The sequence below is a fragment of the Platichthys flesus genome, chromosome 3 (assembly GCF_949316205.1).
Source record: "Platichthys flesus chromosome 3, fPlaFle2.1, whole genome shotgun sequence".
Taxonomy (NCBI): Eukaryota; Metazoa; Chordata; class Actinopteri; order Pleuronectiformes; family Pleuronectidae; genus Platichthys; species Platichthys flesus.
In genome coordinates this window covers 7,290,958-7,318,391 of record NC_084947.1, presented here as the reverse complement: position 1 = coordinate 7,318,391, position 27,434 = coordinate 7,290,958, and the positions used below count along the sequence as shown (strand labels likewise).

General features: G+C 42.0%; 2 protein-coding genes across 2 annotated transcripts in view; one reads left to right on the top strand and one right to left on the bottom strand.

Annotated features, from left to right (window-relative positions):
• msh3 (mutS homolog 3 (E. coli)) overlaps positions 1-18,343 on the bottom strand; it is a 34,934-nt gene extending 16,591 nt beyond the window's left edge. Inside the window, exons 1-21 of the mRNA XM_062383480.1 lie at positions 18,119-18,343; positions 17,607-17,709; positions 16,905-17,206; positions 16,396-16,444; positions 16,145-16,317; positions 15,423-15,539; positions 15,188-15,305; positions 14,975-15,114; positions 14,070-14,236; positions 10,734-10,843; positions 10,005-10,119; positions 9,282-9,366; positions 8,137-8,246; positions 6,222-6,354; positions 4,178-4,365; positions 3,357-3,525; positions 3,091-3,155; positions 2,618-2,734; positions 2,247-2,354; positions 1,390-1,504; positions 967-1,124 (exon numbers count right to left, since the gene is read on the bottom strand). Coding sequence (XP_062239464.1) covers positions 967-1,124; positions 1,390-1,504; positions 2,247-2,354; positions 2,618-2,734; positions 3,091-3,155; positions 3,357-3,525; positions 4,178-4,365; positions 6,222-6,354; positions 8,137-8,246; positions 9,282-9,366; positions 10,005-10,119; positions 10,734-10,843; positions 14,070-14,236; positions 14,975-15,114; positions 15,188-15,305; positions 15,423-15,539; positions 16,145-16,317; positions 16,396-16,444; positions 16,905-17,206; positions 17,607-17,709; positions 18,119-18,238 — 2,762 coding nt within the window. The 5' untranslated portion in view covers positions 18,239-18,343. The remainder of the gene's footprint in view (positions 1-966; positions 1,125-1,389; positions 1,505-2,246; positions 2,355-2,617; positions 2,735-3,090; positions 3,156-3,356; positions 3,526-4,177; positions 4,366-6,221; positions 6,355-8,136; positions 8,247-9,281; positions 9,367-10,004; positions 10,120-10,733; positions 10,844-14,069; positions 14,237-14,974; positions 15,115-15,187; positions 15,306-15,422; positions 15,540-16,144; positions 16,318-16,395; positions 16,445-16,904; positions 17,207-17,606; positions 17,710-18,118) is intronic.
• Positions 18,344-19,853: 1,510 nt separating this feature from the next.
• Positions 19,854-27,194, top strand: LOC133933646 (uncharacterized). Its single transcript, XM_062380805.1, has 6 exons — positions 19,854-19,968; positions 20,974-21,081; positions 21,656-21,805; positions 23,647-23,751; positions 24,914-25,021; positions 26,514-27,194. Exons 1-6 carry the CDS (start codon positions 19,920-19,922, stop codon positions 26,663-26,665), a joined length of 672 nt encoding a protein of 223 aa, XP_062236789.1. The 5' UTR covers positions 19,854-19,919; the 3' UTR covers positions 26,666-27,194.
• The last annotated feature ends 240 nt before the right edge of the window (positions 27,195-27,434 follow it).

The window sequence follows — 27,434 nt, the reverse complement described above, 5'->3', positions numbered from 1 at the left end:
AAGACACTATAGCTTGCAATGGCATCCCTTTTAAATAATAGATCAGTTATACAGTATGTGCCTGTAATCGTGGTGCGTATGACATTATCTTTAATATGTCAACCAGGAAAATATCGACATGATTTTTGCCCCCGAGAAACTAAGGACGTTACGAGAGCTTCAGTGCCAGGTCAAAGTTTTGACGTTCCTCATTAGTTTTGATGTTAAACGGGTGACGAAGGTTCTACAGGCGTCGTGGCATTACTGGAGAAATAATTCCTCCACTGACTGACGAGGGCATCATAATAACCCACAAGCATTCTAGTCTGACGTCATTAGAGAAGAAGGAGAAGGCGGCAGGCACAGTAAACAACTGGAAGGTATGAAGCCACATTCAAATTCATGCTCATTGAACAGGGTCTGAACGGAGTTTTATTCTTGACTCTACATTCACAACATGTGGTCATAATGTTCAGATCTTTCAGACTTTAAAAATAAATGATTTCACACCACCGGTCTGTCAACTTGTTAGTGTGTTGGCACATCGTGTGTGTGCGCCACAGCCACTGTTTCCTCTTTCTATCTCTGGTGAGGTAATTGGTCTGATTTAATAGTGGAAGAGGAAGTGGAAGAGGAGATGGTAGTGGTGGTGATTTCAATTCATACTCAGTAATGTTTTTATTTTCACACATCATTGAATGTAAATCACTTAGAAACTGAACAGATGTCCCATGTGTTATTACGCAAATGCAACTAAAGAAGTTGAGCGAACCTGACGGAAAAGCATCAGTACAGATGATTTTTAGTATGATTAGTGTGTGTTTTAATATATTATAAACTACTCTTTGCATGAGTCACTCTGAGAAGGGAGTAAGTAAGTTTTCAGCTTGTTATCATCTTTCTCAGCTGTTTCTAGATGTTTTCACAGTTGTCAAACATGTAGAAAAATAAAGCTGAGGTGCTTTTCACACGTGCTTGTGTTCATACCTGGTGTAAACGCCGTCCAGTGCACCCAGACGGGCCTCAGAGGCCGGCACATACGAGCCCATGTGAGCCATGATGCAGATCAGAGCCACCTGACGGATGTAGGAGCTCTTACCCCCCATGTTAGGACCAGTGATGATCATGGTTCTCCTGCCATCACCCTGGAGGAGAGGAGAGGAGAGGAGAGGAGAGGAGAGGAGAGGAGAGGAGAGGAGAGGAGAGGAGAGGAGAGGAGAGGAGAGGAGAGGAGAGAGAGGAGAAGAGCAAGGAGAGATAGAATAAGATATCTGCATGCTGTTCCACAGCTGAGGAGGTGGGAGGACGGAAAGCTTGGCTTCTCTTCCTACTGGCTTGTGCTTCTGTGGCAACATTAACCTACACCCACTCCATCAGCGAGCGAGGAAGTGTGTGTGCGTGTGTGTGTACCTGCAGTTCAGTGTGGTTGGGCACATACTGGTTTTGCACTCCCATAAGTAAGTCTATAGCAGGGTGCCTGCCATCCCTGATCATGATCTGACGCTGATCTTCACACACCACTGGTCTGAAGACAGAGAACACACTTCAGTCAGTTTAACATAAAACACACCCACACACAATATACATACAAGTCTTAAGATGGCATCATCATTAAAACTGACACCTGGAGCTGAATGCCACAACTGTTTATAGTTGTAGATACTTCAGATATAAATAAAGTCTGATAATAGATTTTAGTTTTCAACTTATTCTTTAAAACCTCAAACATAATTTAAATAAAGCTTCCATCATTGAAGTTTTCTGCCATGCATTTTACAAAAAAGAATAATGCCAAATAATATAATATATAGACCTGCCGGTGCCGCAGTTAAATTCTATTGAAATGTATTAAGTCACACACACACACACACACAAGCACGCACGCACACACAAAGGAAATTAATTTAAGACCAATGGCAAAAAATTAGGAAAGATGAAAAAGTTTCAGAAGGAATAAATCTCCAAACAACTAAAATACTATTATGTGTAGAGATACACAATATGTGCAAAGGTGTGTGTGTGTGTGTGTGTGTGTGTGTGTGTGTGTGTGTGTGTGTGTGGGGGATAGATGTTGGCGTTCTGGCAGAGCACGCCATGAGCCCGGTGCACACTCCCACACACAGCCTGTCTGAGACTATAGGACACGACTCAAGACACCCACACGCACACGATACAGCAACAACAAAAAATGCACGCCCGCACGCACACAAACTCAATACACACGTACACAAACACCAATATTTATTGTCATTATGAGCAGACATCACCTGCAATAGTCCCCTTGTTTGGCAACCTCAGCCAATGAAAGGAGGCAGTCCATGGTTGCTAGGTGACTAATAGCCCTTTTCATGGTGTGATAGTGCTCTCCAAACTCACTACAGAGAGAGAGAGGGAGGAGAGAGAGAGAGAGAGAGAGATGTTCACATGCAAGTCAAGGTAAGAACATTCAGAGTTCTGAGGAGACAACACTAACAGTGACTTGACTAAAACAGACCTGTGCAGGCATCTCTCTGACCCAGAGACTGGCATGTTTAAAACAGTTCTTTATTTCGGTTTATGATTGTGTGTGTGTGTGTGTGTGTGTGTGTGCGTGTGTGTGCGTGTGTGTGTGTGCGTGTGATGATGCAAAGTGTCGTACTCCATAAAATTGATCCACTCGCTGTGACAGTCCAGCAGCAGCTGCTCGCGGAGCTGCTGCAGCTTCTTGTAGCGCTCCACCAGGAAAGAAGAGTGATACCTGCTGACTGTCTTGGTGCTGCAGAGGAGACGGGGGACAGAAGTGTCATGGAGGAGGAGAAGAGAACAGAAAAATTAAAGGAGACACATGATGCTTTTTAAGTTTTCTCTTTCCTCTAGAGTGTTGTATAGTCTTTTGTGCACGTGAAAAGGTCTGCAAAGACAAAAAGCCCACAGTCCTCGGTAAAGGAAGCGTCTCTCCTCCACAGAAAACACAGCTCCTGAACAACCTCGGCTGTATCAGAAGTCACTCACTAGTCACTACATAGTCCACTATAGAGTGAGTTCACCATTTTGTTTCCCACAATGCATTGGAGGACAGAGCGAAGCAGGAACAGCCTGAGTGTAAGAGTGTGAGTGAGTGTGTGAACTCACCTGCTGATTATGACCCAGTCACGTGGAACAGTAGATGCCAGCGAGTTCTTCACCTGAATCAGAAACTGAGGGCACAGGATGAAGAGGAGGAAGAACACTTTCAAAAATAGGACTGAGCAGACGGACAGAAAGAATGTGACTGCTCTGATTAAAACTGACACACACACACACACTGAGAAGAAATCAGATCATCACAGTGAGTCAGGCTTCCACCCAAATAATGCCATCCATCTCCCACCACACACACACACACACACAGTCTGTACCTCCTGTCCAGAGACGGTGATGTAGTCGAGCGCGGGGGCCTTCAGCGTCAGCCGGATTTCTTTGCGGTGGTCTTGAATCTCATCGAGGGCAGTCTGGATCTGCTCCCTCCTCTCCTGTAGCACCGGGAAGCCGGACAGGTCTGAGAACAGCTCTGTCTTATTCCCCATCCTGCACAGATACAAAGTCCGCATTTTAGAGGGCCCAGTTACTGGATCACATCAATAACATAGATAAAATATTAAATACTTTTTACTGTTTACCAAAAAACTAAGGATTGAAATGTGTATATTCTAATACGATGACTGGTGGATGTCGCTTCTATGTCCATGTGAAAATACCACAATGCACAACAAATACTCAAAGGTTCCTCTTTCCTTAAATTGTTTGATAAAGCATCGAACAGTGCAGAGGACAAGTCAGCAAAATGTACTGTTATTGTGAGTCCTCTACTTGTGCTTGTGTAATCATTTTTGTTAGTTCTCCAAACGTAAGGTTTCACTGCTTGTCTCTATATTATATTATTGAAAAATCAAAGTTGAGATTCTTCTGTGATTTTCTTATTAATTTGAAACAATTCAACGTTAATAAAAAAGGAAATAACTGATCTATAATTAGGGTTAACTTTACGTGCAGCCTAAAGTGAGTTTCCTGCAGAATGATATGCACTTTGTACACCAGTAACCAGAAAGTAAACTTAACAAAGACTCTAATGGATTTTTATCAGGAGTGTTTTTGTATATGAGACTTTTCTATTCTTCCATTCTGTATCAGCGCTCAGTCAAAATCCTCACACCTCCTTTTCACGCAGCCGGATACTCACTGAGCCGCCTTCTTGTTGAGCACCTTGAGGAAGCTGTGGGCTGGATCCAGCAGCTTGGGAATGTCCAACAAGAGGCTTTGGAGCAGCTTGGACCTGATCTGTGCCTCGATAGCTGGGACCAGGGCCTGGAGTTCAAGCCCTATGCGACAGAGACTGCTGGTGATGACGTAAAACTCCTGTGTGGAAGACTGAAAACACACAAACACACAACCAGAAACACACACAAACACACACACACAGAGACATGCATCATCATTGAAGCATTAACGGTATAGCAGGCAGTGATTCAGACATAGTATCTGTATCGTAAAGGAAGCTGCGTCTGATCAGTGTGTAACGGTTATTTATAAAACAGAAATAAAAAGCATGTGTGTTTGTGTGTCTGTGTGTGAGAGAGAGAGACAACGTGTGTGCTTTATTTCTTTAAACCAGCGAGATTAGATCACTAAATCTCTTCTGCTCTGGATATGGCAGCCAAGCTTAAAGCACGACCAGCGACCGCAGCCAACGCACTCACTCACCAACTCCGCCCACGCAGCCACCCACCCAAAACATGAACTATCACAGGCGCCTCACTGCATTGTGTGTGACAGAATGTCAGTGAAAGGTAGACGCGGGATTCATTCAGCACTTCAGTCGCTTCCCCTTTTCTTTATTTATCAAATAAGGTGACCGACTCTGCCACTATCAAACCGTTTGGTTTTATATAGTCTGTTAGTAATAGATGATATTCATCAATAAAAGGAAATGGCTCTGTACCAAATGATATATCTACAAATCAATGTTCAGGCTTTAAAAATAAAACTGGTGATCATTTAAGGTGAAATCAAAGTAATGACGAATCGATACTCTGCGTTTCCACCTCTGAAGTGAGATTGTAGAATATATTGACTTCACGTAGCCACCGGCAATGTCACAGTGCAGCTCCGTGTCATGAAAGGTTAATGAGAGTCACACTGACAATGGTCTGCAGTGGTATTAATCACAGACTGCCGTTTTAATGGTCCCTCGTGTCAGCAGCCCCCTTGTTGCTCTTTTATGAAGCCAAGCAGACTGGAAACCATAACCGTGCCTTCCCTCCCATTATGTCAATGGAGCAATAGAGGCCACAGGCCATTACACACAGACCCATTTATCTACAGATGGGCAAAGTGACAATTAAGAGGTGTGTGTTTGTGTGTGTGTGTATGTGTGTGTATGTGTGTTTTCTAAATGACATTTGATTGTTTTTATACTAAATCTGAAGGAGTATGAAATGTGAGCAAGGAACAAGATGTCGAGCTCATATTAGAGTTCCTCTCTCATCTCGGTAGAACACTCACACACACACAAACACACAATCACACAAACACACAAACACACAAACACATGGGGGAGATGAAGCTTTCTGACATTTCAAAGATGGGCCCGATGGGAAATGAGATTGTGTCATACAATCAGGTAAGTGCCACTGAGGCGACCGCTCCCTGTTGTTAATCAAGAGGCACGAGAGCGAGGGAGAGAAAGAGAAAGAGAGAAAAGGGGTGAGAGAAAGAGGACATTGTCTTCTCCTGATTATTGGTCATTGTTTCCAGCATTCCACCAAATACTCTGCCCACAGATCTCATCTTTAAGACAGTGAGATTCACATTGATTATCTAGACTGCGCCGGCCCGGCATATTCTAATTTGCACATGGGTTACATTTTCTTTGTGGGATTTTGTTATGTTTGTATAGTTAGGTATACTTTAAATTGTTAACAGTTAATGTTGCATTTTAAATTCCAATTTGCCATAGGCATAAAAATGTTGTTCTTATAGCTGAACATTATTTAGTGATTTTCTTATCTTAAGTGTCAGTTCTGGCATAATTTTGGCACCGGTACAGATGTAAAAGAGTGGATTTGCATCGGTGACACCCAAACGATATTCAAACCTGTCTACAGAGCTTCTGCCTTGTGCTCGCTCAGTCTCTCTCTCTCTCTCACTTGCTTGTGCTATCATCCATAAAATAATGTACCATAATGTACCATCCACCGGCAGTCAGTTTCATCCATTTTTTTTACCTTTTTGTGGTAAATGCTGCAGATGCCCCTCTCCAGGTCGGGCAAGTGTGACAGCAGGGATTTGATGGAAGTTAAGGGGAGAGAGTCGGACTCCAACACCTCCTGCACAGCATCCAGACGCTCGGAGATGGATCTGTGGGTTCACGGAAGAGGGAGAAGGAAGGGAAAGAAAGGAGGGGCAGAAATTATAGCACCTTTTTGGCAGAGGACGGTGTTTTGTGTTGCCAAAATACAACTGATTGTACGGATTCAAAAATGGGCTGGGGTTTGAACGAGGTGATTTATAATTGAGTTTGTATTTGTTTCCCATTTCTTCAAGGGATTCCTGGCATATTACCTCCATAGACGGAGAACTAATGGGAATTAAGATGTGTTTAAGTTTTTAATAAACATTTATCATTTTTTAACAGGATCGTAAAAACCACAATGAAAAAAAGGTTAAAGTTTTTAAAGAGCTGTCTTGATTTCTAAATTACAGGTAACCAACATTAAAAGCTGCTATAAAAGCCACAGATACAAAACTGGGCTGGGAAATAAAAGAACTGGGAAAGCAGATGAGGAAAAGATTAGTGACGAAATAGATGGACATTGTTCTCACACTCCATCATGAATTTAGTGTATAAATTGTGTGTGTGCACAATGTGTATGCGTGTCTGTGTCCTGTGCTTCTGCGCTCTGTGTGTGTGTGTGTGTGTGTCTGTGGTGTAATCTTTCTTTTATTGATGCTAAAATCCTGCAGAGGAGCTACAGTATCTGTTTAATCTGAGAGCGGTGCCCAATCCACAGCTATAATCCACGCACGGGGGGGGGGGGGGGCGACGACCATACACGCACTATGCACATGGAAAGTTGATACTCACAGACAATACATGGATGATAATAAAATCACAATTCAGAGAAGAGGAAGAGAACAGCAGTAATCTAACTGAGTGGTTGTTTGTAGCAGAAGAACTTTTTGTGTGTTTTCACCCTGCAGTGTTTCTGAAAGAGGAGCAGCTGCTCCTCCGAGAGGAAAATATACAAGTGTTCACTTTATGGGTGTTTTCTTGCAGCCGCTCTAACACGGCTCACATGGAGTGAATGCAGCTTTGGAGGATTTCATTAAAAGTACCAGACACAAACAAATAAATGGGATGTTGAGATATTCTTTAATAACAGTCGGGTGACTTGTGAAGCTCAACTGTGCACTTAAGGAAGAAGAAACTAATCCAATGGTTTATTCTCCACAACAGCAGTGATTAAAAAACATATTTTAATTAGAAGAATGTGGAAACAATTGTGGCTTAGGCTTCTTATATTTATATTTCTGGTCCTAACACTGGATTTATTCATACATGTGAACAGATTAATGGTTTAAACATACAAAACCAGTGTGTGATCCACATCCACCCAAATGGACCGGAGAAGCAGATCCACACAAGCTCAGTGTCGTGATGAATGGATCGTACAAGACACGTTTGGAGTTAACTTCACTATTGAAGTTATAATAATGAATGAGAATTTTTTTCTGATTGCACAGATGTAGCCGATTTGGACTTAAGAGATGTAAAAATGCCTGAAAATCAAACCTGAACGCCTCCCCTCGGTTGTTCCAGGTAATTGATAGTCAAATAGACGTAATGTTCTTCTTTCACATTGTCAAATATGTGTCATGTCTTGTTGTCTGATAAATGTGAATTTGCAAAACATAAGCAAGTGAATCTTTTCCATCAGTACAACACGACATGAAAGTGGCATCATCGGTGCCTGAGAGGCTGAATTCAGGGCAAGAAAGTGGCCTCAGCATGAATCTGTGATCCTGACAGCCTGGCACAGGGCAGACAAACTCCTGATGCATCAAATGCAGCATGGTGGAGCAAAGAGGCGAAAACAGAGAAAGACCAGTTGAGCGTTGATGGTCGTGTCCTGTACTCACTGCGTGTCTGTGAGGGGCCGGCTCACCCACTTCCTCATCAGTCTCCTCCCGAACCGAGTGCATGTGTGGTCCAACACCCACAACAGGCTGCCCCTCACACCACCATCTGCCTGCCATTCCAGGGAAAGAACGGATTATACAAAAAACATGCAGTAACACAGACATGCAGCCTGAATATAATTCCCAAGTGATGTATCAATAAATAACAAACAATTTGAGACCAATGCAGTAAAATTTAGACATAAATAAACAGATAAAATAAGATGTATAATATAACATGACTAATACAAGTTTAGAATAAACTAAATTAAGAATCTAAAAGAAAGAAAAGAAAAAAATAGATAATAAGAAAAATCATAAGTAAGACAGAAGTTGAAATAAAATGAGATATAGTAAGAATAAGTCCACTTGGTTAATAATGATAAAAGAGAACTCAACCATGCTATAAGTTACAAATTTGAAAATATATTTATATACTTGCAGAATCAATACGTGGTGGTTAGTGTCAATACTGAGGTGGCGGCCACAAAATGAATCAATGTATGGGAAACACAGTGAAGTGTCAAAACAATTTAGAAGAAGAGGCCGTTCTTCAGACGTGGCCCAGGATGAGTTTGTGTTCACACGACTTAATGTGGTCTGAGGTCAGATGCTCTCCCCAGGTCTGAGCAGGGCTGGTGAGAGCATCTGATATTAGCGATGGAAGTGGGGAGCAGGTTATGGAAGCCACAAGCAGTCAGAAGAGAACGCATGAACTGGGCTTGAACTCACAGGAGTCATGAGTTAGAGTGTGTGTGTGTGTGTGTGTGTGTGTGTGTGTGTGTGTGTCTGTCAGACGTGCTGACATCCTACACAGTACACACACACACACACACACACACGGAGCAGCAGCGGAGTCGTGCTGAACTTTTGAGCTGTTACCCACAGAAGCCTGAAGAGTCACTGAACATGTTCTTTCAATTTATTTCACGCATTCATTTATTTTACGCTCCACTGTAAGACTGTCACATGATTTCTCCGGGGACTTGTCTCAGTAACTGTCTGAAATACACTAACAAGTTAAGTACTGAGATACTGAGTCACTTTAATCTGTCTGCTGCAACCTGACAGCTCGTTTTATGGCGACAGGCAACATGAGCGTTCACCTGATTGTTGAGGATTTCCAGGTTCCTCAGGGTGGTGGCACTGAGGGTCATTCCCTCTGAGCGGCAAGACAGACGCTGGAAGGAGCTGTTAAGAGCAAACTCATTTTTAAAAAACAACTACACAATGTGAGACATATAATTAATCTGGAATGATTCAGATGTCTCCCTTCAACTTGAATCAAACCAATTCTGTGAAAGAAAAAATAATCCCTGTGAGGTGCACAATGGTTCAAGCCACACTTCTGTGTCTGTCAGCGTGTCATCGTCAGAAAAATTGTGTTTCTGAAAAGAAGATCAACCTCTCCGCTGACGAATAATTGACATTATAGGTTTCATCGTGTTTCACTTATACGTGACTCTGGAGAATGTCATTCAAAATATTAGTTCAAATATCACGAACAGGAAATTGAAAAGGTTATTTTTATTTTTCAAATGGCACATAAAGCCAAGCAGAAAGTAATCCACTACTTTACTGTTCAACACGTTTTTAAAGGTTAAGATTGTGAGGGGGAAAACTCCACAACCTTTGGATAAATTAGTGCAATACTTTCTTCTCGGTTTGTATATATATTTTATACTATATCAATACTATCTTTGTGTTCACCTCAAAAAGTTATATTAGGGGAGAAGAAAATGATAAATCCTAGAAAAAAATAAGCAAAGAAATGCATTCTCTTATTTATTGAAATTGTAGTATATGTATACGCGTGTGTGTGTATTTACCTTTCACTCCTAAAAACTCTCTCTAAGTTGAATTCCTGGAGAAACTGGATGAGCGGCCCCAGACAGCAGATCACTGGAGTCTCCATGGACGCCACACTGGACAGACACCTAGAGGCTGTGGGACACAACACACCCACCAACATGTCACAACTTCACGCACAACACACAAAAACACAGCCACAAGCTACAAGCCCCCTCCTCAGACCTTGCCCAGTTTGAGACATTTATGTCCCGTAAACATTGACGCGAGGGGCAGTGTCAGAGTACGAGGTATAAACTCCACTGCAGAGAGCACAGATTTGTTCACAGCCCATCAGACAAATGGTGCGAGAACAAACCACCAACTCAGCCGAAATGTATATTTCTGCATTGACAACAAATACATCAAGCATATGGACGTTTCAGTGGAAATCAATGAATGTACAGGGAAGCAGTAAAGTGTCTAAGGCAGCTGTTCCATCCAAGAAAAACATAAAAATGCCCACGCTGTGAATTTTAATGACATTTTCCTGCTGCAGCTCAGCCGGACAGAGGGAGAGGGTCCAGGAAACGTCTGGAGCGACCGACTCGGACATTTGTGTTCTCACATGCAGCCCCTCTCTGGAAAACTTACGGAACATGTCTGGACTTCTGTGCATGTCTGACAGTCTGAATGATAATATGAGTTATCAAAATGATATAGAATAAAAAAATTGAAAAGAAAAGAGGCGAACACACACACACACACACCTTTCTTCTCTGTGTGGCAGTAGAACTCGGTGACTGTGTTCATGGCAGACTGGAACTCGAACTGAGCGCGGTCTCTCCTCTCGACTCTCACCCGGTCATCGGCCTGGGCACTGCGGGGGGGGGGGCAGCACGACACCATCGAGTGCAGAGGTCAGTGACACTTGTGACTAATCACAGACGGAGCATCTGATATCTCCTCGTTTTTCCCTCCGTCAGAAGAATGAGACGCAGCAGCAGCAGCTTCCTGTTGCTGTCGTGCTTTAGTTCAACTCATCGGATACACACATAGTCATAATAGTAATAACTTTATTTATAAAGTGTTTATATACAAGGTTACAAAATGCTTCACATGATATATGGTACTGCAGCTAAAGAGAAATCTGGCTTGCATGGCAGTAGCATGAAAACCATGCAAACCTCAGTCACACACAAACACACACAGTCCCACCCCCCCACCCCCCCACCCCCATTGTTCCCTCACTCTCGAGGCTTCGCCGCTTTCAAGGACTCGGCCGCTTTGTCTGCTCTGTGGTTGCCAGGGCAACCGAGGCGAGCACGTGGCTATGGACGCAGTGTTGAAGCATTTTCTGTCTTCCGTTTCCTAATGCTCACACACACACACACACACACTCAAACACACACGCACACTCACATGCAAGCACACAACCATCTTCAGCCACTTGTCGGATTGGAAATAAAGATTGTGTGATCAATAGACCAGCATGCAGTGCAACTACAACCATCAATCATTTAACTGGTCAATTCAACCATATCATGAGGTTTACAGGCACATTGAGGGTTGTGGGTATCGATCGAGAGACGGAGGGATGAGGTGTACGGGCGTTTCTACAAGTCCTGACAGGAAGCAGCGTTTATGAATTGTCAGGTCCGAGGTCAGGCTTTGAGGTTTTCCAGGAAACCACAAAGATTGATGCTGTTTCAGGTTCATGCAGACAGCTCACCAGGGGTTTGAGTTCTGCCCAGAAGTCCAGATAAAATAATTCATCTGACTGTCAGCAGGATTATTCAAAATCTGCAGAACGAATTTTAAGGATATTTAGCGGAGGGGTGCAAGGTTAACCCCAACGCTGGAACAAAGTGATTAGAACTCTGCCACTGGGGAGCAATGATCACTAGTTCTTATATTATGTATTATATATTATATAAATAGTTCAACATGTTACAGTTTGTGTTGTTCTCATTAGATCAGCCACTGAGGAGATCCTCAAATACCAGTTTCAATACTCTGAGCTCTACAACTTACATTTTATCAAACTGGGATTTGTCCATCTCTGCAGGTCCGAGGGTCAGAGTGCTCACTATTTGGAAGTAGCACAATGCTTTTTTTTGTTTATTGTTTGCTGGTCTGTTTGTTTGTTTGTTTGTAAGCAAGATTATGCAAAAATGACAGAACAGATTTCCAGTCAGGGAGGAACCCATTAAAATTGGGTGTTGATCCGGATCAGGGAGTCGATCCCTTTCTCTAACATTGTGAGACGGGGTGTTTTCCAACATTTTTGTTGATTTCCGATAGAACAATTAATTTATCTTAATGAAAAAATCTGCCCCCGTTCTAGGGGCTGATATTTACGTTTGGACTTTGGAGCTGAATTTTTACAACACTGCGATGGTCAAGCAAAGATGGCAAAAGGTTCAAAACAGAAGTCGGTGGGCACAACAGATTAAGTCCCGGCTCTTTGTGAAGTTATTACTTCTTCTGGTGTGTATCGGGATTAATCCTGATACATGCCTGCTGTCTCTGCATGGACTCCAACAGGGCACCATTCACTCACTAAAATCTTTGGCAATGCCTCAAAGCGATAACATCTCTGTTGAGCTTTTCAGTCGCTGTGACACCGGGCTAAGGATGAGTTAAGCAACCAATACTTCACCAGGCGACCAGCAGCCTCCCAGGGACTCATTACCTGCTGCTCCACGGACACACGTACATCCCTGTTGCCTGGGGGCCCGGTCTCAGGAGCCCACCTCAGAGACACGGAGGCTGTCGCGTTAACGTCAGCAACCACAAAAATAACGTCAGCCCTTCACGTCACCGTAACGTTAATTAGGGTGGAAGCCGATAGCCATCAGCACTTCTGTATTTCACAATCATTCATGCATTGCGAGTGTCGTTCTTCTTCGTCTGATGAATCACGATTAAAGAAAACTAATCACCTTGAAAATTGTCCTGGGAGGAGGACATTGGTAGTGATCTGCAAAGGGCCGCACTTAGCCGAGCATCGTGTGTGTGTGTATGTGTGTGTGTGCGTGTGAATGGAAATGGGATCAATTTTCTTTCCGAGCTTAGCAGACAAAGCTGCCCTGTATTTGTATGATACCGGCCACGTAACAGATAAGATTCTTGTCTCTGATAGAACAACGTGAGAGAACAGGGCTGTTCAAGCGATATAATTGGACTGGCCTTTACAGCGCCCGTCTCCACTAAAATCACAAAAAACGGATGTCTGAGAAATGGAGGAGCGGCAGAGACAAAGACAGAGAGGAATGAATACAAATCATCTCACATTTCCAGAATTAAATCCAGGCTAAGATAGAAAAATGAAAGAAAATGGCCATTGAATTATTATATGCACCATCGAGGAGTCGAAAGCGACGCACATCCGTCCTGTTTATCCAACCGGCCCCTTCTGATCTAATCCAATCCCTCGTTTCATTTTCACAGCGTAATGCAATCACATGCAGCCTCAGTAGCAGCCCGTCCCCACCGGTATGAACATGCTGGGTGCAGAGGGAAGGACGACGGACGGGAGGCAACAGGTTTCTGTTACGCAGCAGTTCAGCGTTACTGTCGCTGGCTGCGCTGTTTCTCCATCGGTGAACAAAATCTGCTCCTTCTGAACTAGAGCTGCATTAAATAGAAGTCAGATTTTGCAAAAACTTGTGTTTCTCTAACAAATAAATGCTAAATTAGGTTTTTTAAGCTGTAATAAAAAGAATCCTGCAATTTAACACTTGAAAAGTATCATTTAAAAAATGACCAATAAATGTTTTTGGGTGTTTTTCATAACGATATGTTAATCTGAATAATAAGTATTCCAACATTTCTCTTAATAGGAGTATCCACAGTAAATGTGACGTAAAATTTGGCAAACAGATTTATCATTTGTAAAAGCTGACTTCTGATAACATGACCTCATCTACGCTGAGACCACAGAACTCCACATAAAGCACTGTCTGTGCTGAGTGGGGAAATCTAAACACAATCTCGCCGAGTGAAATAATCGAATCTCACACAAACCAAACACTTCAATGAGAATATGCAGTCATGTAGAAAATGGCTAAATGCTGCCCCTTGGTGTCCTGTCGGCAGATTACCTGGCATTGGTGATGCTCTGCAGGAGTCTGTGTGTTTGTTCCGAGAGGTCAGAGGGCACCAGGATCTCCACTGGGTTGAGCTTCAAGATTCGAGCCTCCAGCTCAGAGCGAGACTGACCGTCAGGGAAACAGTCCAGTAACACGTCTCCTGTGCTGGGCTGAACGGCCTAAACACACAAACACAAGCACACCATGAATAGAGAGAGAGAAAAAACATATTCAGTGGAGAGAAACTTTTCTTTTCACTGCGATGATCGACCACTTGGTCTGAATTTCAGGAGTAATGTCATGTTTCGATGAAATAATTCCTTCACATTTCTTATGATAGAGAAAAGTGGGTCATTCAATTTCTTGTTGTTTCCGGTTTATCATCTAAATAAAATAATGTCAAGAAGTTTATCTGCACCATAAAAATATGAAAGTTGAAAAAGAGTGAAAATGCACATAAAGATGCACTTCAGTGGAAAATGATAAAATCTAAAATGATAAACAGGATTGTTTTCACTGTTAAAAACATTATATTTATGAATTTAAACCATATCCGGGCTAGTATGTTGTACTTTTTACACCATATGCAATTTTGTGATTTCATTAAATATTCTGCATTTTCTAAAAAACAATCCTAAGAAACTATAGTTAAAATAAGCTGGTAGGATTTTCTAGTTTTGGCCATGTGTATAAATAAACATGAACATAAATTCATTAATTAATTTTATTAAGTTGACAGAAACTACATTAAATTCAAATAAAATAATAATAAATGATTAATTTAACTTTAATACAAGATCAAGGCACAAACCCTAAATGTGAAATAAGAAACAAACTGAGACGTCTTTACCTTTCTAACAAACATGTGTAAAACCTAAAGAATGCAGCTCAGTAGTTCTGAAGCCCCTCCTACTCACCACCAGCCCGACAGTCAGCTGCTTCTTCAGTTTGTCCCAGTTCTCACTGATACACAGCAGGAAGCTGTTGGGAGGGTCCAGCAGCTCGTCACCACAGGCCCCCTCCTCCACATCCCCCAGACTGCAGACCGGGTTCACATCTTAATAACATGTCAAGGACACAGCTTCAGACATAGAGCTGGAAAAAAACACATTCACAGTTTGTAAGGATACCCTCTCCCACCAGGGTGGACTTTGTGTAGAGAGCAGTGAGCTGACGAGTGAACAGGGCGTTCTTATTGGCTCCCAAGGCCTTCATGGCAGATGTCTCAGTCTGCTTGACCACTCCCACCTGGAGGTTAGGTGGGAAAAATGTTAACATTTGAAATAATGTTATATGTTAATGCCAAATAATAATTGGCATTCAAACTTTTTATGATAACATATAAACACCATGTCACATATTTACCTTGTGTCCGTGGGAAACCAAGCGTCTGACGTGAACGAAGAGTCGGTGAGTGGGGATGCTGCACGTCATGAAGTTATGATCCAGATGACAGAAGATATTCAGCTCCTTCGCAGCTATCTGATCACACACACACACACACACACACACACACACACACACACACACACACACACACACACACACACACACACACACACACACACACACACACACACACACACACACACACACACACACACACACACACACACACACACACACACACACACACACACACACACACACACACACACACACAGAGAGAGAGAGAGAGAGAGAGAGAGAGAGAGAGAGAGAGAGAGAGAGAGGGAAGGTTCAAATTTCTCCCGACAGGGCGTCTCTCCCTTAGAACTCCATCAAATGTTTGATAAGCTCTCTAAAATTTGCTTGTTGGTCAAGTTTGTACAAATAAAATCTAAATGTTCAATAGAGTGTTGGCATGTAGGTTTAATTGTGATTGTGTATGAATAAAAAAACTGCTAAAAATGTGTTGTATCTAAAAGGACAGAGAGAAAGATGAGTTTCGAACTCACATAAAATCAATCACAACGATAGCAAACCAATATTACGGACAGAGCTCAGCAGTTAAAAAGATAATATCATTATAAAATGACTTTTACACAGATCAAATTTTTTTGGTATTCAAAATGTCAGTGTCCTTCTTGACAGGTTGTACTTCTCACCTCTGCGTCCTCTCCAAAGAACCGGTACTTGTAACCACACTCCACAGCCAACAAGGCGTCTTTATGTTGCTCCTTCAGCTCAATGACTTGCAGCTCCAGCGGAGTGTGGACGCTTTTTGAGCATCTGGAGGGGGCGCTAGAGTGTGACGGCGGACTTGGCTCTGCACCCTTTCCTCTTCTTCCTCTTCCTCTTCCTCCTCCTCCTCCTCCTCCTCCTCCTCCTCCTCCTCCTCCTCCTCCTCTTCCTCCACCTTTTCCTCCTCCTCTTCCTTGATTTGCAAACTTAGAGAACAAGACACCCTGCAGAGGGCAAAAATAAATCACGAACCAATAGAAAGGTTTACAGGTTGATGGTCAGCAATACACAAATAACATACACAAACATTTTCAACAGAGGTTCCTGGATTTATTATTTACAGTGTTGTGACAACAGCATCTGCACACGTGGTTCAAAATCACCTCCATCATATCTTTAACATTTCTACACAATAACTTCTTGTCACCTAAATACAAGCCCATCCTACAATGATGGGAAGTTATAACTCAACAAATCAATTGGACCAAGATGATGCGTCAGGCTTCATTGTTATTGGCCTCCTATGGTGCTGCCTTGATCATGGACCAATTAGCCCCATGAGCAAGGCAGCATCACCTTCATGGCAGATGCTTTCCATCATGGATTTGAGCCTTCATCCTTATGTCAACATGCTGCTCAAAGCACATTGATATGATGCGATCAAATTTAATAATCTGTACGTACCTGTTTTGCGACAGCCAACCCTGAGCTCTCCTCTCGTTCCTCCTCCTCCTCCTCAGCCTCCTCTCCCTCCTCATGCTCCTCCTCCGTGTTTTGAAGACTGTGTTTATAGCTGTGCTGATCCTGATCGTCCACTTGAGGCCTGACGCCGCTTCCTTGATCACAGATTTTACTGCCAACACCGTCAGTCTTCTTTTCCTCCCTCTGAGTGTCAGTGGGCTCAGTCGCCCAGGTGAAGCCTTTCAGCTTCTCCAGGGTGGAGGAGCAGAGGCCGCCGGCTCCTCGACTCCCCGTCAGCTTCGTCTCTGAAGAAAAGAGAGAGAGTTTTAAACATCATTTTCATGTGGCTGCACTTCCTCTGTAGTTTGTCAGTGTTACATGGTTTCTTCAATCAAAGCTTCACAACTCAATGCTCAAATGAACTATGAATTAACACTTTGTTGTTGATGAGAAGCACAAACTCCACACAGAGAGGCCTAGGTCATATAGCTCTTCTGTGTGGTTGGACCGCTCAGGCCAATGAAATCAATGAGCCTTTGGGTGCCCATGACCTGGTCACCTGTTCACCTGCTGTGCTTCCTGAGACACCTTCCCCCCCACAACCATAGAACACCTGGACTGACCCACTCGTCCAGCTCCCAGCGGCGAGTGGGTCAGTCCAGTCGGAGGAGCTGCTGTCTTCACATTAGAGATGCACCCCCTCACCTTTCTGACAGGCCTCAGGCTCACAGTCCTCCTGCTGGTCGTCTGGAGAAAGCTTGGCCCGTTTCCTTGGCAAACCACAGTCTTCATCGGAAGAGAGTTTCTGCTGCAGGACGAGAGCAGCTGAGGTTTAAGATCTGATCTGAACACGTGTGAGGAGTGTTTTTAGGTTAGACCTTAAGAGGCTGGTCCTCACTGCGAGTCTACTACCTACTTCTAGGGTTAGAAGACTTCTAGGGTTAGAAGTAGGTTTAGGTTCAGGATGTAGTTGTGATGGTTAAGGTAAGGGTCTAAAAAATGTGTGTGTAGGTTCTTATAGCTGTCTACTAAGTCACATAATGGGTCTTGTCCTCCTAATGGGGACAAAAAGAAAGTCCCCATAATGTAAATCAGTTTAATGTTAGGAGAAGACGTGTTTGCTGGTTAAGTTAAAGTTAATGTTAAGATTAGATGTGCGCGTGTGTGTGTGTGTGTGTGTGTGTGTGTGTGTGTGTGTGTGTGTGTGTGCAGCTCACCTTGCCTCTTGACAGCTGGTGTTCAGCAGGACTGTGGTTCGTGTGTTTGATTCCGCTGTGTGTGAAGTATCTGCTGATGGAGGCAGAGCTGCAGTTTTTCTTCTTCACTGACTTCGGCATCTTTTCTGTCGCTTCTCTCCAAACTGAACAGTTTGTCTGAACGTCTCTGCCACACACACACACACACACACTTACACACACACACAAACAGACACACACGTCTGCAGCAGCTGTCCGGCTTTTCAAAACAGAGCGGCGCATGTGCTGAGATCATACTGGCGCGTAAATGACGTGAGATCCCTATGCGTCAAATCAAATGTAACATAAAACTGTTTCCGGTTAGAGCTTTCAAAGTACAATTGTTGACTGTCACATGGTTTTTGCAACCTTCTTTAATGTAAAGAAATTCAGAGTTAACACAACCCAGTTGATCAAAAACATCAGGTAAAGAATTAGCTTATAGTTTGTATTCTTCTTCTCTCAGTAGGATTTATCATGTAGTCTCATTATCTTCTCATGTTTTGTCTGGAAATTGAGTACCTTACTTCCGGTCTTTTTAAGTGTGAAACTGCCACAGTAAGCTCCTCTAAGAAATGCGTCTCCAGCCCATTTTAAGAAAAACATAAAAAAGATCATAGAGTCTTTAAGTCTATAGTCATTGTTTATAAAAAAAAATTTAGTAATTTAGATCAAAAATGATTGTTACAAAACATTATAAATAAATAATAAAAACAGAGAAATACATTAAAGAAAACTCACATAACTTTAACCCCAAAGATATTTTTGTTTAGCTCTTTACTGATGTTTATGATAAGAACATTTTTGTAGGAAAAAAAACTGAATTCAATCAAATTGTATGTTTTTTGTCAGATTTTATTTGTCGTTTCCCACATTATAAACACAAATGAACTTGATTTATTTTTATTGTTAAAAAAACAAGATTGATTTAGCTACAAATGTGAACAGTGAATTGGACAAGCTGCATGTAGAAGACAAAGACAAACATTTATAATTATGATAACACATTTAATTATGTCTTCTTATAAACTCATTTTCTTAACCATTCCTGTAACCAAACAGATGACAGTTGGTTGAAGAGTCACCAGTCACGAGTCCTCTCTGTTTCTGCTTCTTATTTCTATTCAGGGCTTTGTCTGCTCAGTGGATTCAGGAGAAGTTTGTAATAGGAAAAGAACAAGCAGGAAGTGAAAGTTGTGTCACAAAATCCATGACTGTTTTCTCTTGATCTGACTAATTTTCTCTGCCAGTGTAACGGTGTAAATATGTTGTTTGTTAAATCCTGTTCAATGTGGGACAGCAGTCACTGTTTTTATGTATTTCTTTTATTTTGCCGTGTCTTTTATTTTGAAAACCTATCGCGGGAGCTTCTGGGGGATTAAGTCTGGCGCACTTTGTTTTTACCGCAGAAGCAGGTGCTCGCGCTATCGATGACTGGCTGTTTGTCCCATATATGTTGCAGGTTGCAGAATAAAGTTACACTGCTTCCATTAAACCTGACTCCAGTGAAGTACATAGAAATAGCAGCAGAGCAAAACAGAGACCGTCACACCAGCATGAATAAGTTCTTATTTGGATTTCCGTAAAGTGTTAATCTACAGATCATGGTTGTCTGGGTGACAATGAGGTCACTTTAGGGCTGACGTTATCCAGGTCACTTTGAAGGAGGCTTTGTGAGGAAATGCAAATCTCTAAGTAAATGGGGGGGGGGGGGGGGGGAGTTTAGCTGAGAGAGAAGAGGTCTCTCTCCACTTCTCTAAAGAAACTCTTCCTCTCTACATTCATGATGCAGCTGTTTGGAGCTCTGGTTCTGTTTACGACTCTTTCCACAGGTAAGAGCTGAGGCAAACGTATGCACTTTGACATGTTCACTTAAAGAAATGTGTTGATGTTTAAAGGTTGTTGTAAAAGTTCAAACTTTTTTTGCTTGTTCACTTGAGGATTGACTCATGTCTTTTCATTTAGTATGAAACCGCCAAGGACATGTTTTCTCCGTTGGAAACAGCAACACATTGAATACTGTTTGTTTTAACCATGTAAAACCTTAAGTGTAACAATGACAATCTAAACTGACCGATATGCTGGTTAAAAATCCACCAACATGAGCCACTCACAGACACATCTGTGTTACCATCCAAGTTTGCCCACATGACTGAATAGAAAAAACAATGCAGAAAAGATGTGTCTCCATTAATCGTGACATTTTACGTAAAAATTACTAATTTGCTTTTAAGATGATTACGTTTGTGGTTAAACAGTAAAATATCAAGCCTTAGCAACATAACTTTTGGTTTGCTAAATAAATCAATCCCAATGATTAAATAATAAATGTTTATAGAGTATTTCCATCTGCATCTTATTTATCACAGATCCTGTTCCTATTCTTAATTTCATTTCTTGCTACTTTTATTTCGTACTTTTTCCAGTACAATGCCACTTTGTTGTGCTACTTTGTCAATTTTGAATTTCCTCTTCCTCTATTATCCCCTTTGCTTATATTGTCTTGGCCAATTTATCATAATAGAAATGATTTTACTCTCTTTAATTGGTGTCATACTTTATATTGTGACAGAGCTAAGTACTTTAACTCCACTTAATATAAAGTATAAACTTAATACTAAGAAAGCATTTGCAAGCACCCACACTGAAGTTTCCTTTCCTGTTTTACTCTTTTATAGGCAAGCAGGTCATTTCCTGTTCACATTCTCTTAATGAGAAATGTTCTTCAAAATGCAGCGTTGCCTCATAGAACACAGACGACTGAACAGAAACTCTGTGAACGTTGTGAAGAGCAAACACTGATGAGACTCTGGTATTTTCGTTCTGTGTCTCTGCAGCATGTGGTCTGAGATGCTACACCTGCACAGCCACCGAGCCTAAATCCTGCACAGACACCAAATCTTGTGCCGTCATCTTCAACCGCTGTTTCTCTCTCAAAGTAGAAGGTGAGTTGTTCTGTCACATCAGACGTTTCGGCGGAAGACACCAGATTGCCGTCTGCCTCGACCGGTTGGGGTGTTCAGTGCATGATGGCAGGTCCCGCAGCAGTCTGGGCCTAAAGCAACATAACTAAGGGATGGTTCAGGGCTCACCTGATCCAGCAATGAATCCTGGGATAGGTTAGACAAGGAAGGGTTCAACCGTTGGAGTCTTCGTGTCTCTGGGATGGAAGGACGCATTTGGTGCGGCCTAGTCGCCCCTCTGAAGCAATCTGCTTTCAAATGCAGCCTCAGGAGGATTCAGCCTTGAATTGAGACGTAGTGATGGGGTTTGCCTCCCGAAACCAGAGTGGGAGCTAGTTCCACAGTAGAGGAGACCGGTACCTGAAGAATCTCATGTGATCTATTGGGATAATAAGGGGCTGTGAGCTCTTTAATATATGATGGGGCTTGATTCTTAAGGGTTGTGTGTCTTCATGCTTTAACTTCATATGTGGACGTACTAAATTTCTGGTGTCTGTATCATTAATATTATAATGTGTTTCGTAAACTGGGGTTTTTTCCCCATCATGTCTTGCAGGATACAACATGGTTTCCAAGGGCTGTCAAACCAGTATGATATGTGGAGGTTCCATGGATTGCTGTGAGGGGGACTTGTGTAACCGCGCCGCACTGACTGGTCCCAGTGTCATTCTACTGCTGGTGTCCTCCGCCATCATCAGGCTGTTTCTCTGAAGCTCCAGCTGAGAATGTGTTGGGATTTCTATGCTGCTCTTTTTCTCACTCAGTGTAAAACTACTTTGATTTTAAAAAGCTGTGAATTGATCGTGTTCCCTACAAAGAGGTTTTGAATCAGGACAAACACAACGTTCCTCAGGATGAAACTTTTATTCCAACAACAGCTTTGTTAGGAATCCCTGATAAAAAAAAAAAAAAAAAAAAGAATGACAAAACACAACATTAAATATGAACAAGCGGGAGAAAATAATAACATGTTGATTTGATGAACCTGATGATGAACAAACAAGCAGACACAGTGTAACTGGGTTACTGTTGTACCTATAATCAATAAATATGACGCAAGAAAATACGGCTGAGTCCTGGTCAATGATTGCTTTAATTTGTACATAGATTTGAATATTAAAAAGGTTTGATGTTGCTATCTAGTTAGTCATTTCCCAAACACTTGTCTGTTTGTCTGTCTGTCTGTCTGTCTGTCTGTCTGTCTGTCTGTCTGTCTGTGTGTGTCTGTCTGTCTGTCTGTCTGTCTGTCTGTCTGTCTGTCTGTCTGTATCTTTTGGAAACGTGTACATGGACCTGTATTCAAAATCTCTGTGTGTAAATAGATTTGAAAATGTATAAAGTAAATATTTTAGAATATGTATTTAGATTTGAAGTACTAGTTAGTACTACAATAATGGCCCCATTCGCTGACTCACTACCACGAGATGCTCACAAGATGGCAGCATTAGGTAAAGAAATTGTAGTAGTAGTGTATTGGATTACAGCTGGTCAGACGTCTTCTTGGCTAACTTGAGATAAAACTGTCATATTACCAATGTGTTTTAATTTCATTTATTTGTATAAAAACATCAATATACCAAATTTGAAGCTTGATATACGCATGCCCCCTGCCTCGGGAGATGCACAGGTCTGGCGGTGTGTTGCCGTTGCCGTCGTGGGGGGGGGGGGGGGGGGGAGCAGGCTGTACCGGCAATGATCCCTCAGCAGGTTCACCTTCAGAAACTTTGTTACGAGTTTAACATCCTCTAGATCAGGGGTCCAGGGCCGGCCCTGGCAATGTTGTAGCCCTAGGCGAGATTTCATATTGGCGCCCACCCACACACAGACACACACATACACATGCTAACAAACACACACTCACACACACACACACACACACACACACACACACACACACACACACACACACACACACACACACACACACACACACACACACACACACACACAGATGGATTTCCATTGAAGCAATGACTGAAGATGAAGTGCAAATTCCAACCTTCACTCCAGAGGTTACATTCAATAATTAATGAAATAAGTTAATGAACTACTGGATACTCAATGTAGACTATAAAAAAATAAATAAGAGTCGAAAATCTGCTGTACTGACAGCTGATACTTATTCATGTCGACAACAATAAGTCAGTTTCCTTGTAAGAAATTTGAGAGACTGTTAAGAGGTGACTGCTAATCAAAGCGTTTGTAAATCGTGTCCGGGACACTGCAGGAGCTCTTTCACTTTCACTTGTGGGTGAGACACTGGCCGGGATCCTGCTGCTGTGGCGCAGTGTATTTCTGAATAATAAAAAGAACAAGCAGGAAGTGAAAGTTTGTACATGTCACAAAGTGTATGACTGTTTTCTCTTGATCTGTCCAATTTTCTCTGCCATTAGGAATAAGTTATTGTGTCCATTTCCATAAAGTGTTAATCTACAGATCATGGGACAATGATGTCACTTTAGGGCTGACGTTATCCAGGTCACTTTGCAGGAGGCTTTGTGAGGAAATGCAAATCTATAAGATCTGGGATGTGGCTGAAAAGTTGAGCTATAAGAGAAGAGGTCTCTCTCCATTTCTCTAAAACACTCTTCCTCTCTACATTCATGATGCAGCTGTTTGGAGCTCTGGTTCTGTTTACGACTCTATCCACAGGTAAGAGCTGAGGCAAACTGATGCACTTTGACATGTTCACTTAAAGAAATGTGTTGATGTTTAAAGGTTGTTGTAAAATTAAAAATTTGTTAATGTTGTTCACTTGAGGATTGACTCATGTCTGTTAATTTAGTATGAAACCGCCAAGGACTTGTTTGAGTTATCCTCGTAAAAAATTAAGTGTAACAATGACAATGTAAACTGGCCGATATGTTGGTTAGAAATCCACCAGCATTAGCCAATCACAGACACATCTGTGTTACCATCCAAGTTTTTCAACTATAAATATATATAATCCTTTTTTGATTATACCGTTTGTGGTTAAACTGTAAAATATAAAGCCTTAGCAACATCTTTGGGCTTAATAAAGAAATCTTAAAATAATAAATGCATAAAGAGAATATTTCCATTTTATTTATCATATATTCTTTTTCAATTCTTAATTTCATTTCTTGATCCTTCACTGCTACTTCGTTTGGCTGCTGTATACATTTTGAATTGACTTTTTCTTTGTTTTTCTCTTTGCTTATCTTACCGAGGCCAATTTTATGTAATAGAATATATTTTACTCTCTTTTATCAGTGTCAGCGTTAGCCCCCACAAATCCATAATGCTGGGGCTCTGTAGTAAACCTAACAAGTCAATGTATTATTATTACCATCACCACTAAGGTTCATTACACCTGCCTCTTGTACGTTTTTGTGGTTCGTATCTGAGGAAATGGGAAAGTGACTTACACAGTCGTTGAGGTCGGAACTTTTTCTAATTTTAAACCAGTGTCATTAAAGACTCACTGACTCATTTTCATTCCCCAGCCTGATGAGAACTATTGAGCCAAGATGTTATTCCCCATTTGTCTTTAATAAAAAAGAAATCTCAACTATATAATATTCATACTTTATATTGTAACAGAGCTAAGTCACATTCTAAAGTATAAACTTGAAACATAGAAAGCATTTGAAAGCACCCACACTGAAGTATCCTTTCCTGTTTTACTTCTTCATAGATGCAGATATTTACCTTTTCACATTCTCTCAATGAGAAATGTCCTTCAAAATGCAGCGTTGTCTCGTAGAACACAGACGACTGAACAGAAACTCTGTGAACGTTGTGAAGAGCAAACACTGATGAGACTCTGGTTGTTTGTTCTGTGTCTCTGCAGCATGTGGTCTGAGATGCTACACCTGCACAGCCACCGAGCCTAAATCCTGCACAGACACCACATCTTGTGCCGTCCTCTTCAACCGCTGTTATTCTACCAATCTGGCAGGTGAGTTGTTCTTTCACGTCAGACGTTTCTGCGGCCAGATGTGTGAACTCCAGATGTGTGAACTCCAGACACACATCAAAATCTAACTTCATCTCGAGGGACTTTGTGTAGTCAGGTCGAGACAGGAAAATATTGCATAGAAACAGAGCAACTGTGGAGAGAAAACAGGAGGAAACCAGTTTGACTGGTTAGGGTGCTCAGTGCAAGATGGGAGGTCTCACAGCCGTCTGGGAATAAAGCAACATAACTAAGGGATGGTTCAGGGCTCACCTGATCCAGCATTGGAGCGCAATGAATCCTGGGATAGGTTGGGCCTGGAAGGGTTGGAGTCTTCGTATCTCTGGGATGGAACGACATATTTGGGACGGCCTAGTCGCCCTGCTGAAGCAATCTGCTTTCAAATGCAGCCTCCGGATGATGAATTGAAACATGGCGATAGGGTTTGCCTCCCGAAACCAGAGTGGGAACTAGTTCCACAGGAGAGGAGACAGGGACCTGAAGACTATCATGTGATCTATTGGGATAATAAGGGGCTGTGAGCTCTTTAATATATGATGGGGCTTGAGTCTTACAGGCCATGTGTCTTCATGCTTTATCTTCATATGTGGATGTACTAAATGTCTGGTGTCTGTATCATTAATATTATTTCATTCAGGAGAGGCTTGATTCTCAATTTATTGATGTTTATTTTGACAAACACACAATAGTAATGTGAATGTTTACAGTCTTTGGCATTTTAGACCCCATTAAGATGTCATCAGGATTAAAAGGGGGTGGAGCAGAGCATCGAACGGGAATACCCCCTGGGTCTAGACACTGGTGGTGGCTGGTCAGTCATCGATGGTTTGGATGGCCCATATTCGTGAGAATTGTACTATTGGACTTTGCCAATTGTGACAACCTCTGCCCTTAACCCTCGACAAGAGTAAGGAAAAACTACAAAAACATTTTTGACAGGAAAAACGTAGAAACTTCAGGAAGAGGGATCCCTCTTCCAGGACGGACAGAAGTGCAATGGATGCCAGGAGTATTAGGTGTATTGTAAGTCTGTCTTGTTGATTTTTTAGTCCACGATCAGCTGCCACCATGATCGGGTTCCGCTGTAATCCACGATCGTCTGATACTACTGGGATCCATCATCAAGGACCATGATGTCTGCCAACACAATGTGGGATTGCGCATACGATCAGCTGCGGTTGGGATCCGGAAGAGGTGATGAATATTCTGCTGGAGACGGGAGGAGATTGGGGTGGAGTGGGGGTTATACGCGTCACTGAAAGACGGCTGACTGCAGAAGAGAGGAGAGGGGATTTTTTAAGTTTGACAGATGCTGAGTGATTGGCTGAAGGAGACCGCGGCAGACCTGATTGGACATTTAGGAACGCCCCCAATCAGCTGATCAATATGCCGGTTAGGTCTTCCTGACTGGATTTACGCTAAGCTTCATGATATGTTTTGTAAACTGGAGTTTTTTCCCCATCGTGTCTTGCAGGACTCGTGGTTACCAAGGGCTGCATGAACGACAAGTTATGTGTTGGTGGCATGGAATGCTGTGAGGGGGACTTGTGTAACCGCGCCGCACTGACTGGTCCCAGTGTCATTCTCCTGCTGGTGTCCTCCGCCATCATCAGGCTGTTTCTCTGAAGCTCCAGCTGAGAATATGTTGTGGTTGCTATGCTGCTCTTTTTCTCACTCAGTGTAAAACTACTTTGATTTTAAAAAGCTTTGAATTGATCGTGTTCCCTACAAAGAGGTTTTGAATCAGGACAAACACAACGTTCCTCAGGATGAAACTTTTATTCAAACATTAAGCCAAGAGGACGAAAATGTGTTGTAATAACCATAAACTATGGTGTTATCATTGTGTCACGTCCTGTTACGTCTTTCATAACAAATCAATTTTGGCTGTAAATCCTGATGTGAAACGCAGAACTCGAGGAATAAAACGACTCCTTAGACGATGGTTTTGTTTCATTAATAATCAAACAATCAAACAGCTTGTTAGGAATCCATGATAAAAAAAAACTGACAAAACACGACATTAAATATGAACGAGCATGAGAAAATAATAAACATGTTGATTTGATGAACCTGATGATGAACAAAAAAGCAGACACAGTGTAACTGGGTTATTGTTGTACCTATAATCAATAAATATGACTACAAGAAAATACACCTAAGTCCTGGTCAATGATTGCTTTGATTTGTACATAGATTTGAATATTAAAAAGGTTTGATGTTGCTATCTAGTTAGTAATTTCAGAAAAATTTGGCTGTCTGTCTGTATGTATGGAAATGTGCACATGGATCTGTATTTAGAATTTCTGTGTGTAAATAGATTTGAAAATGTATAAAGAAAGTATTTGAATATGTATTTAGATTTGAAGTACTACTTAGTACTACAATAATGGCT